Source organism: Pseudoliparis swirei, chromosome 23, assembly GCF_029220125.1.
Source record: "Pseudoliparis swirei isolate HS2019 ecotype Mariana Trench chromosome 23, NWPU_hadal_v1, whole genome shotgun sequence".
Lineage (NCBI taxonomy): Eukaryota > Metazoa > Chordata > Actinopteri > Perciformes > Liparidae > Pseudoliparis > Pseudoliparis swirei.
Window position 1 is genome coordinate 17,386,844 of NC_079410.1, and position 12,347 is coordinate 17,399,190.

At 44.3% G+C, this 12,347-nt stretch overlaps 1 protein-coding gene across 3 annotated transcripts; it reads left to right on the plus strand.

The window, feature by feature from the left end:
• Positions 1-4,479: 4,479 nt before the first annotated feature.
• Positions 4,480-10,935, plus strand: c1qtnf6a (C1q and TNF related 6a). Of its 3 annotated transcripts, none has more exons than XM_056407066.1 (3): positions 4,480-4,559; positions 7,916-8,110; positions 9,515-10,935. In XM_056407066.1, exons 2-3 carry the CDS (start codon positions 7,918-7,920, stop codon positions 10,054-10,056), a joined length of 735 nt encoding a protein of 244 aa, XP_056263041.1. In that variant the 5' UTR covers positions 4,480-4,559; positions 7,916-7,917; the 3' UTR covers positions 10,057-10,935. The 3 variants fall into 3 exon arrangements, with proteins under 3 accessions (XP_056263041.1, XP_056263040.1, XP_056263042.1); XM_056407065.1 differs by lacking the exon at positions 4,480-4,559 and adding an exon at positions 4,864-4,930; XM_056407067.1 differs by lacking the exon at positions 4,480-4,559 and adding an exon at positions 7,220-7,385.
• The last annotated feature ends 1,412 nt before the right edge of the window (positions 10,936-12,347 follow it).

A 12,347-nucleotide genomic window follows, 5' to 3' on the forward strand; every position in this document is an offset into this window, starting at 1 on the left:
ATCAGGATGGAGGCTGCAGCGTGTTTCCCCCTCTTCATCATAGTAAAGGATCAGGATGGAGGCTGCAGCGTGTTTCCCCCTCTTCATCATAGTAAAGGATCAGGATGGAGGCTGCAGCGTGTTTCCCCCTCTTCATCGTAGTAAAGGATCAGGATGGAGGCTGCAGCGTGTTTCCCCCTCTTCATCGTAGTAAAGGATCAGGGTGGAGGCTTGTGTTTCCCCCTCTTCATCGTAGTAAAGGATCAGGATGGAGGCTTGTGTTTCCCCCTCTTCATCATAGTAAAGGATCAGGATGGAGGCTTGTGTTTCCCCCTCTTCATCGTAGTAAAGGATCAGGATGGAGGCTGCAGCGTGTTTCCCCCTCTTCATCATAGTAAAGGATCAGGATGGAGGCTTGTGTTTCCCCCTCTTCATCGTAGTAAAGGATCAGGTGGAGGCTTGTGTTTCCCCCTCTTCCTCATAGTAAAGGATCAGGGTGGAGGCTTGTGTTTCCCCCTCTTCATCGTAGTAAAGGATCAGGATGGAGACTTGTGTTTCCCCCTCTTCATCGTAGTAAAGGATCAGGATGGAGGCTTGTGTTTCCCCCTCTTCATCGTAGTAAAGGATCAGGGTGGAGGCTTGTGTTTCCCCCTCTTCATCGTAGTAAAGGATCAGGGTGGAGGCTTGTGTTTCCCCCTCTTCATCGTAGTAAAGGATCAGGATGGAGGCTGCAGCGTGTTTCCCCCTCTTCATCATAGTAAAGGATCAGGATGGAGGCTGCAGCGTGTTTCCCCCTCTTCATCGTAGTAAAGGATCAGGATGGAGGCTGCAGCGTGTTTCCCCCTCTTCATCGTAGTAAAGGATCAGGGTGGAGGCTTGTGTTTCCCCCTCTTCATCATAGTAAAGGATCAGGGTGGAGGCTTGTGTTTCCCCCTCTTCATCGTAGTAAATGATCAGGATGGAGGCTGCAGCGTGTTTCCCCCTCTTCATCATAGTAAAGGATCAGGATGGAGGCTGCAGCGTGTTTCCCCCTCTTCATCGTAGTAAAGGATCAGGATGGAGGCTGCAGCGTGTTTCCCCCTCTTCATCGTATAGGATCAGGATGGAGGCTGCAGCGTGTTTCCCCCTCTTCATCGTAGTAAAGGATCAGGGTGGAGGCTTGTGTTTCCCCCTCTTCATCGTAGTAAAGGATCAGGATGGAGGCTTGTGTTTCCCCCTCTTCATCATAGTAAAGGATCAGGATGGAGGCTTGTGTTTCCCCCTCTTCATCGTAGTAAAGGATCAGGGTGGAGGCTTGTGTTTCCCCCTCTTCATCATAGTAAAGGATCAGGATGGAGGCTTGTGTTTCCCCCTCTTCATCGTAGTAAAGGATCAGGGTGGAGGCTTGTGTTTCCCCCTCTTCCTCATAGTAAAGGATCAGGGTGGAGGCTTGTGTTTCCCCCTCTTCATCGTAGTAAAGGATCAGGATGGAGACTTGTGTTTCCCCCTCTTCATCGTAGTAAAGGATCAGGATGGAGGCTTGTGTTTCCCCCTCTTCATCGTAGTAAAGGATCAGGGTGGAGGCTTGTGTTTCCCCCTCTTCATCGTAGTAAAGGATCAGGATGGAGGCTGCAGCGTGTTTCCCCCTCTTCATCGTAGTAAAGGATCAGGATGGAGGCTTGTGTTTCCCCCTCTTCATCGTAGTAAAGGATCAGGATGGAGGCTTGTGTTTCCCCCTCTTCATCGTAGTAAAGGATCAGGATGGAGGCTGCAGCATGTTTCCCCCTCTTCATCGTAGTAAAGGATCAGGATGGAGGCTTGTGTTTCCCCCTCTTCATCGTAGTAAAGGATCAGGATGGAGGCTGCAGCATGTTTCCCCCTCTTCATCGTAGTAAAGGATCAGGGTGGAGGCTTGTGTTTCCCCCTCTTCATCGTAGTAAAGGATCAGGATGGAGGCTGCAGCATGTTTCCCCCTCTTCATCGTAGTAAAGGATCAGGATGGAGACTTGTGTTTCCCCCTCTTCATCGTAGTAAAGGATCAGGGTGGAGGCTTGTGTTTCCCCCTCTTCATCGTAGTAAAGGATCAGGGTGGAGGCTTGTGTTTCCCCCTCTTCATCGTAGTAAAGGATCAGGGTGGAGGCTTGTGTTTCCCCCTCTTCATCGTAGTAAAGGATCAGGATGGAGGCTGCAGCATGTTTCCCCCTCTTCATCGTAGTAAAGGATCAGGATGGAGGCTTGTGTTTCCCCCTCTTCATCGTAGTAAAGGATCAGGATGGAGGCTTGTGTTTCCCCCTCTTCATCGTAGTAAAGGATCAGGGTGGAGGCTTGTGTTTCCCCCTCTTCATCGTAGTAAAGGATCAGGATGGAGGCTGCAGCGTGTTTCCCCCTCTTCATCGTAGTAAAGGATCAGGATGGAGGCTGCAGCGTGTTTCCCCCTCTTCATCGTAGTAAAGGATCAGGATGGAGGCTGATTATAAGTCAGCTCATTATAAGTCAGTCGTGACAGTAGCCCTCGCAGACTCTCGTCAAATAAATTACGAGGTACCGAGCGATGATGAAATGTCTGCGGAGGACGAGTCGTCATCCCTTCTCCTGCTGGCTCTGAATTGCTTGTGCTTATTATACCAACCCGCCTTCCTCTTGTTTCTCCCCCTCCAGCTGAACCACAAGAATGTTTTAAGGTCTAAGATTTGAGTCCGGATCTGGTTTTCAACTTTGAATGCAAAGCCCCGTAATTATGTGAGCCGCACACTCCTTTTAGGGGGAAACTCTGTTGGGGGGTGGGGTTGCGGTGGGTGGAGAACGCGGTTCTGCTTCGGGGCCCAAGAGGCTCCGCGGTTCCTCGGCACAGGGAAGAAACACTGCATCGCTCCGAGGTCAGAGAGAGCTCATAAAGTAGAAAACCGAGAGATAGAAGAGAAATAAAAAGCCAGAGGAATGTCCTCCTGATATGAGGAGCAGCCCATGAGAGCTCAGCCCCCGGGCCGTAATGTTCCCCAGCTGTGCTCATGTTACACGTGTGCACGGCGTCGGCCTCTGACCGGACGGCCTTCTCCACGCAAACAACTGCATCACGGCGTCCTGACGTAGGCGGGTGGAGTTATTCTCCTCTGCGATAGTCCTCCACTAAAGAGACAATGGGTCTGTATATGTGTATAATATATTCAGGGTTATTATTCGCATTTGCATTTTTCGCAACTCGCACGAGCTTCAACGTTGGTGACCTCTGACGCCCGAGTGTGGATGACCCCCACAGACCCCGCCTCGGCACCCATTATGGAACCACTTTAAAATGGATATAAGAATCGTCAAATCATTTTTGGTTTTCAAAAGGATTATTTATTTAAAAAATGTGAGGGTTATAAGTGTGATTGAAACGTACGTATATGGAAGATGTATGTGGATATATATATATATATATATATATATATATATATATATATAGAGAGAGAGAGAGAGATGGGACAAAGAAAAGTAAATAAAGACAAATAATAAATTAAAAGAAGAAAAAAATATATATCTTTTAATTTTCTTTATTATTTTTCTTTATTTCATATTCATTTTCTGATTTATTTGATTATAATAATTTAGGTTATTTTTGTTTGCCTCTCTACCAATACCTTTTCAGTCTTTCTGTTTTGTATATTATATAGAATAATATTGTTTTGTATTGCAATGATTGACTGAATAAAATACACAACAACAACAACAACAACAACCCTGCTCAACGGGTTCAGGCCCGTGTTACCAGGCAACAGGGTTACTAATGTTGAATTTCTTAGCGAGGTCAATGAGTGTGTGTTCCCTGAACTCTTCCTTTTGAGGGAGCCAACAGAGGTTGGGAGTCACTGCCTGTTTAGACGAGACCAAGGAATTCACCGGATATTAAAAAAAAGAAAGAACGTTATCGTTTTGTTCTCCTGGCTGAAGGCTCGGGGTCATCGTCGTCGAGGCCTCTTTCATTCGGCCATTCTGAATCACGTGTGAATATTCATCATCGTCTTTTCATCCGCCAAGAAGCATCTGACGTGGATCTGGGATCACAGGGATTACCTTTGGTGCCTGTGTGAGAGATTAAGCCCATCATATCCTGCAACACACACACATACACACACACGCACACACGCACGCACACACACACACACACACACATACACACACACACACATACACGCACGCACACACACACCCTTGAGGTCCAGGGAATCCCCCTCTCATGCTTTGCATCTCCTGAACTGGAGTTTCTGTATGATCACATTTCACTGCATCTCTCCCCAAATTAAAACTTTAGCATTAGTCTTACCCCCTCCCAACCCTCCCTCCCCTCTTCTCTCTCTCTCTCGTTTTCTATCTTCAGTCCGGGTCCCCGGGTCATCCTTTACTAACTATCTTACAACAGATGTCACTGTCAGATCAGGATAACTGGGCAGACACGTGTAGCTCTGCAAGAAACTAGGAGGGATCTAAAGGAGAGAGAGAGAGAGAGAGAGAGAGAGAGAGAGAGAGAGAGAGAGAGAGAGAGAGAGAGAGAGAGAGAGAGAGCTGCTGACTCAGGACGTGTCTCCCCGGCGGACTGGAGCGGCTGCAGAGACGTGATCGAGGTGAGATCCATTCAGATTAATCATGTCAGCTGTCACGAGCGCACGAGCGCGAACTGGGAACGTCGTCGGGATTTTAACTTGGCGCGTCCGGGCTGCACGAGACCAGGAGAGAAGCTTCTTGCGTGTGTGTTTTCCACAGCGTGTCGCTAAGCGGTGAAATGTGCACGTGGATTCCTCCTCTGGTGTCCACGCGTCCGACCGGAACTTGAACTTTACAATTAAAGCTGAGAGCGAAGAGGAGCAGCTGCTCCAGGCAGTGTGCTCCTAAAGATATGAGTACCAGCCCTTTGTAGATATTTGTATTGCATTTATTTCCATTTCAAGAAGAGGGTTCCATGAAGAGTATGTTGTGATGTTTACGCCTCATCCTGGTGAGTGTGTGAGCCTGAATGACCATCTGTGGGTCTGGAAGCCCTCACAGCGCGTGCACGAGCACCAGAGCTCCACCGCAGAGATGATGGACAGCAGATAAAACCCCACGAGGACCAACAATAACACGTCGGGTGGAAAGTGCAGAAAGCAGCTGTAGGAACCACAAACAGACACACACAGTGCGAGTGTGTTAGGTGTGTCTTCTCTTGGTGGCTTCGTGTGTCTTTGTTGTCATTGCGTCTCTTTGTGTCTCTCGGTACGTGTTACTAGTGACTCTATGAACCCCTACTTTGCATCCTGGGCTGTTAACTTTTGCAAAAACTGGCACACACATTTGTTCTAATAAAACACATAAAGGTTCAACCTTTTGCACACGGCTCCACAAGGCAGCGTCCCACTCGATCCTTTAGCTTTAGCATCTGTTTGTGTCACTTTGAAGTCGTTTTGTGTCTCTGTGCATTTATTAGTCTGTTTCTGTGCATTGTGGGTCTCTTTGTAGTTGTTGTGTGTCTATGTAGTTGGTAGTTGTGCTTGTTTTGATTCTCTTTGTAGTTGTTTTGTGTCTCTTTGTGGTTGTTTTGAGTCTGTTTGTAGTTGTTTTGTGTCTCTTTGTGGTTGTTTTGTGTCTCTGTGTGGGCATTTTGAGTCTCTTTTTAGTTGTTTTGAGTCTCTTTGTAGTTGTTGTGTGTCTCGTTGTTGTGTGTCTCGTTGTAGTTGTTGTGTGTCTCTTTGTGGTTGTTTTGTGTCTCTTTGTGGGCATTTTGAGTCTCTTTGTATATTGTTTTGTGTCTCTGTAGTTGTTTTGTGTCTCTTTGTAGTTGGTGTGTGTCTCTTTGTGGATGTTTTTTCTCTCTTTGTGGGCATTTTGAGTGTCTTTATAGTTGTTTTGAGTCTCTTTGTAGTTGTTTTGTGTGTCTGTGTGGTTGTTTTTTCTCTCTTTGTGGGCATTTTCAGTTTCTTTGTTGTTGTTTTGAGTCTCTTTGTGGTTGTTTTGAGTCTCTTTGTGGGCATCTTGTTTGTTTGTGATTTCCTCCATACTCCAAATGACCGACAGATCTCTGACACAGTTTTAAAAAAACTTTCTAAAATATCAAGATAAAGATGTGGATTTTATTGTAGTGTCTTTATGTACCTAATAAACTGGTAACTCACTATAAAAGAGCACAAATGCACTTTTAATAGAATTGGAATGATTTAAATTGACGATGACACCTTTGAGCACCTGTTGCTTTGATGTCTGTTTCTGGCCTTTTCCTGAGTTCAGCTGTCCTGTCCAAACAGCTCAGCACACACGGTTCTACTTACACGACACAAAACCACTGGCAGGAAGCCCTCACGTTTCCATTGAAAACCCCTCAGCCTGCCGCTCTGTAGGAGAAAAGCCACGTCTGGATAAAACAAGCCGTTGTGATGACTCACCCCTTCCTGAGCCAGAAGGCATCGCCGGCAACCGACAGGCTCATTTTTCATGTGATTTATGATCCTTGTATCCGGGCCCGCTGCCATTATTGAGTGTTTTGATATTCACTTTACTTTTGGGATTGGGATGAGAAGTGCATTAGTGAGCTTTTGAGGCTCTGTGGATGTACGAGAGCGCTGATCTCCCACGGCATCTTCAAATGATGGATGGTCAACGGAGAAACAAATGTGCTTATTTTGTTGTAAGAACGCTTCGCTCTAAAAAATGTTCCTCTCAATTCCCGGCTCCTGTTTCTCTTCTAGTTAACAAATGTTTCTTCTGGCTCAGGGTTGAAGATTCCTCTTTCTCTTTTGGGATCGACATCCAGGACACTTTTTTCTTCTGTGAGCAGCTGCTGAACAACTCGTGTTTTGACTACATTACTAGTCAAAACACAAACTTATGGGTTCTTTTATTTCATCCTAAATTGTTCAAATGTATTCAAAAGCCAAACCTCTCCATGATTCTCCTCATTCAGTGAACTAGATCATGCACTTGTGTTTCATGACTTCCACTCTCTTTTTTAAAACCACTTTAATTGCTTTTAAAGCTCTCCGTGGTTTTGCCTCCTACAGTATTCAGACCTTATGACCTCCACATTCTGCACCAAGACATTAACCCCTTAACATCTGTGAACAGCTCTCAACCTGTTGGATGATTGGTTATGTGTCACACCGTGGTGAAGCTTGTCTTGTCTTGGGTTTTTGTCTCGTAACTTCCTGTTTTATTTTGAAGTCTAACTCTCCTCTCGTTTCAGGTCACTTGCCCTTCCCCATGTGTCACCGGTCTGATTGTCTCCCCTGATCCCTGATTGTTTCCACCTGTTGCCCATTACCCTCATGTGCTTATAGTCTGCGTCTTCCCTCTGTCCTGTGCCAAAGTGTTTCGTCTCATGGTCGTTAAACCAAAGCCACGTTCATAGCCGCCAAGCCTTTTTGTAAACCAAACCTCGAAAGAGTGATTTTTGTTGGAGTTTTCATAGTGCCTTTTGTAAAGTGAGTACCAACCTCGAAAGAGCGATTTTTGTTGTAGTTTTCATAGTCCAGCTTTTTATTTCTTAGTACCTTGTTTAGCCTCCACCTCTTAGGAGAGTTTTTGTTTGGAATTATTGAACTGCTCACTGACGCCTCCGCATTTGAGTCCTGATTGGAATCTCGGCCTGACATTATGAGGTTATTTTCAGACATTCATCATCCCCAGAGGATGAATCCTAAGGAATCTGTTGATTTTCTGACTTCTCCTCTCGCTCCGTCATAATGTGCTTTTATCGAAATGTCAAACTATTTGATGGATTGCCATAAAACTATGTGTAATAGGGCATCTATACAGACATTAGTTATTATAGATATTCATGTCCCCATCATAATTACATAAGAATAATAATGACTTGATCAGTGACATCAGGTCAAAATGTTAATCTGTCCAGTGTGTTGCTTTATGATCTAATATCTCCAAAACTAAGTGTGTCTCCTCTCCTCTCCTCCTCTCTCCTCTTCTCTTCTATTCTCTTCTCCTCTCCTCTCAGCTATGTTGGCTGTCCTCACACTACTGGCCCTCAGCTCCCTGGTGGCCTCGGGGCCCCCAAACGGCCGTCCCGTCCTCTGCAGGCGCTGCTGTGACCCCCTGGAGCCGGCAGAGGGCAGCGGAGCGCCGCCTCCCACCGCGGGGTTCAGCTCGGTGCCGGAGGTCCGCACCTTCATCAACATGACCATCCTCAAAGGTGCGAGGCCATGCTCTGCCTTCAAAGCTCACGTGTTGATGGAGGATTCAGGTCCACTTCAGGATTCTTGGAGGGAGTCGAAGCTCTTTGAGTGGAACTTAGTGGACTCACCTCCTTCTAGACATGTTTATCTTGAATTGAACTAAACCAGGAAAGTCTAGTTTATTAACTGGATCCCCATGAGCTGACGCCTGTGGTGCACAGAAAGGACAACATGCACATTTACTGCAAAGTTTTTATCAATGTGCACTGTCCCTTATTAAATAAACCATTATAAAAATAAAAAAAATACAGACGTGCGAAACATGACGTGAAACAAACAGTTAAAAAATAGAACAAACTGAATAATACTAAATAAATGAAGGGCAGTCGAGGACCAGGATGCATAGTGCGCTGTAATTTATACAAAGAATGATCTGATGGCTACAAAAGGGATGGGAAATGTCAGGTAGTTAATGTCAAGTGTTTATGCCCCGAGGTGTGCCTTTAATTGTTCTTTTTAATGACACATTATTGAGATATGTGATGAGGTAGTAAATTCCACGCAGCACGGAAATAATTACATTTGAGGAGGTTTGTTCTTGGAGGTATCAAGTGACCTAGTGTTCCTTGTGTGATGGTTATGTCTGTGTGGTCTAGACTCTACACGGTAAAACATGTCACGCCAGTTAAACTTGCAAACGCAAGTTCACCAGCTGCCTTGAAAATGAAAGTTAACTGAACTTTGATTCAACTGAGAAACGAAAGTTAATCAAGTGGATTGAGCTCCAATATTCTGTGTCTAAATATAATTGTTTAAGTGGTCAGAGTTGATCTAACTTGTTCTCCCTTGTTGCTTAACCCTTGTGTTGCCTTCGGGTCAATTTGACCCGATTCAATATTTAACCCTCCTGTCGCCTTCGGGTCAATTTGACCCGATTCAATGTTTAATGTCGGTGTTCTTTCGGGAGTCAACAAACAAACATAAAGTACCTCACACTTAAACTTGGAAAACAATATTAATTCTAATAATTTTCTGGAGATTTTAATAGCTGGGGTCATATTGACCTCAAGGGTAAAATATGTTAGTAAATATAAAGGTAACAGGAGGGTTAAACATTGAATCGGGTCATATTGACCCGAAGGCGACAGGAGGGTGAAACATTGAATCGGGTCAAATTGACCCGAAGGCAACACAAGGGTTAAACTTGATCCACCAAGTTATCCGCTCAAGAAAACGTTCCTTACCTCGTCGAGCCAACACTTAACCATGTGGATACAACTTTCAAGTTAAAAGGACTTAAAATTCCAAATTTGTTTAAACTTATAAAGGAAAGACAAAAAAAATCATACTTCTGTTTAAAACAAATATGTATTTGGATACACAGGCTTAGTTTCTGCCATGACTGACATCCCTCTGTGCAGGTGACAAAGGTGAGCGTGGCGACAGAGGGACTCCAGGTAAATCTGGACAGGAAGGCCCTTCAGGCTCCACAGGCCTCGTGGGCTCAAAGGGCTCCAAGGGCCGGGCGGGTCTCCCGGGGGACCCCTGCAAAGTCCAGCACTCGGCCTTCAGCGTGGGCCGCCGCAAGTCCCTCCACAGCCTGGAGTCCTACCAGGCGCTCGTGTTCGACACCGTCTTCGTGAACCTCGACGACCACTTCAACATGTTCGATGGGAAGTTCGTGTGCCGGGTGCCGGGGATCTACTTCTTCAACGTCAACATCCACACGTGGAACTTCAAAGAGACGTACCTGCACATCATGCTCAACGACACGGAGCAGGCCATCGTGTACGCGCAGCCCGGCGACCGCTCCATCATGCAGAGCCAGAGCCTGATGCTGCAGCTGGGGCTCAAGGACGAGGTGTGGATCCGCCTGTACAAGAGGCTGCGAGAGAACGCCATCTACAGCGACGACGTGGACCTCTACATCACCTTCAACGGATACCTCGTCAAAGGGAACTGACGAATAACATCCAATGTCAAATTGTTTCTATATTTAGATTTTTATATATATATCTATATATCTATAAGGCTTCAGCTTGCTTCAATAAGCTCGATTAAGCAATACCTCTTTTAGAAAATGTGAAGAAAAAACTGAAGACGCTCAAAGTAGAAAATTTAACAGTTCAACATTTTGGAATTATATTCATTTCTTTTCTTGCCGTGAGTTAGAGGAGGAGATTAATACCACTCTCACATCTCTTGGTAGCCAGCTTAGCTTGAGTGATTAAACTCAGAGCGTTGAAAGTATTGATTTTAAAACTAATTAGGACATGGCTTATCGTGCATAATTTGCAATATGTTTATTTCTATGACAGTAGTCCAGAATATTCAGTATACTCGGTAATGAAGAAACTAAGATGTGGTTTCTGTAATCGCTCAGAAGACTTCCCTTAGAGGTTAACAGAATAATGTATTGGATTAATTTAGATTTATTTTTTATTGACTGAACTTGTGCTTTTAAAGTGTACTTTTAATTATTACCTTTTTATTATAGTATCACGCGAACGAAGATAAACTGGAGGCCCCACTGCAACATGAGTCGAATTTAATTATATTAATTCATTTATTATATTAATTAATAAATTTATTATTAACTTTGGTACTAACATGACACTATAAAAGCATTAATGCAGTTTTTCCAATTGTATAATACTCCTAAAAATCACGCTAATGTGCTTTGTTTGAAAGGTTTTACTAATAATGTTTATATCGATGTGTTGTATCTACAAATTGAATGCAGTTCCTCCTTTGACCACTGGAGGGATGCTTGTAAGTGCTCTTATGTCAACCTCACATGGAGTAAAAACTTCTTTTTTTTAAATAAAAAGGACAAAACAGACTTCTTTCTGTTCATGTGAAGGCTGTTAACACGTCTCCGATGATGGGAGTCATCTTCTTCTTCGTCATCTGACGCTGTTTCTCTGACATGGCGCGTCTAATGAGTTTTAACTGACTTGCATCATTGCATACTATCATTATCTCGTAGTTTGGGACACACACACACACACGTTGGGAAGCCAGTGAGGGATCACACCCATGATCACATCTCTTCTCCAAAAGTTTTTTTAATGAAGGTTTTGATAGTAAAAAGATTTAAAACAAAAATAAGGTGCACAGCGACAGCTAGCGGATGCCGTGGGAAGTTGTTTAGTAATTAAGATATAGATATATACTTTATTCATCCCCAAGGGGAAATTTGTCGTCACAGTAGCAGCACTAATAAACTAAACACACAAGAATAAAAAATAAAATTTAAAACGGATGAAAGCGATAGGAGTATACAAAGTAAAATATAAAATATATATGTATATATATAACATATATGCATACACAATACACAATACTAATGACAAATTAAATATAAAAATATTAAATATAGACAGTGTGCAAAATGCAAAGTGTGTGTAGTGTAAATGAAATGTGTGTGTATGTGTGTAGTGTAAATAAATGAAATGTGTGAAGTGCAGATCAACATAGTGTGGATATGAAGTTATTATTGTAGTTATTGCACTATGGTCTGGCAAGAGGTGATCTGTTGTAGAGCCTCATAGCCGTCGGCAGGAATGTTCTCCTATATCTGTCCTTGTGGCAGCGGAGCGTGAGGAGACGTCTGGAGAAAGTCCTCCTCTGTCCCTGTAGGAGGTGGTGGAGAGGGTGGTCCGGGTTGTCCAACACGGACAGAAGTTTCTTCAACGTCCTCCTCTCCACCACCTGTTCCAGGTGCTCCAGCTGGCAGCCGATGATGGAGCCAGCCTTCCTAACCAGTTTGTTGAGACGGCTGGTGTCACCGGCTCCGATGCTGCTCCCCCAGCAGACAATGGCTAACTGTGTGCACGTTGTACCATGCTGTGATGAATGTGTCGTGAAGACAGTATGGCGTGGAATGTTGCCATGGTAACGTTTCAGGCATGATAAAAACAAAAAAAGGAAATGTTCCTGTTCACATTGTAGTGGGTGTAGTCTTCTTCCTTTCCTGCTGCACTGATAAGGGAAATATGTCTCCTCCATTTCCCACGGGGCGGTCGCCTCCGTCCTCGTGAAATAAAGGGACTATTCTGAGTATATATATATATGTTCTTTGAAATAAGTTGTTTGAGAAATCATAGGTTAGGGCACTTATAACTAAGCTAGATAGCTTCAGCCTCGACCCTTTTGTTGAATTCTGATTGTTGTATATTTTGCTAAACTAAGGGGTTAAACAAGGGTTAGGGCTAAAAGGGGCCCCATCCCATTTGTGTATCCCAGAGAAAC

What these genes read in the sequence shown, in the direction of transcription:
- c1qtnf6a (XM_056407065.1), top strand. An exon ending in CAACATGACCATCCTCAAAG is followed by an intron (nt 8,111 to 9,514) that starts GTGCGAGGCCAT and finishes CCCTCTGTGCAG; the next exon opens with GTGACAAAGGTGAGCGTGGC.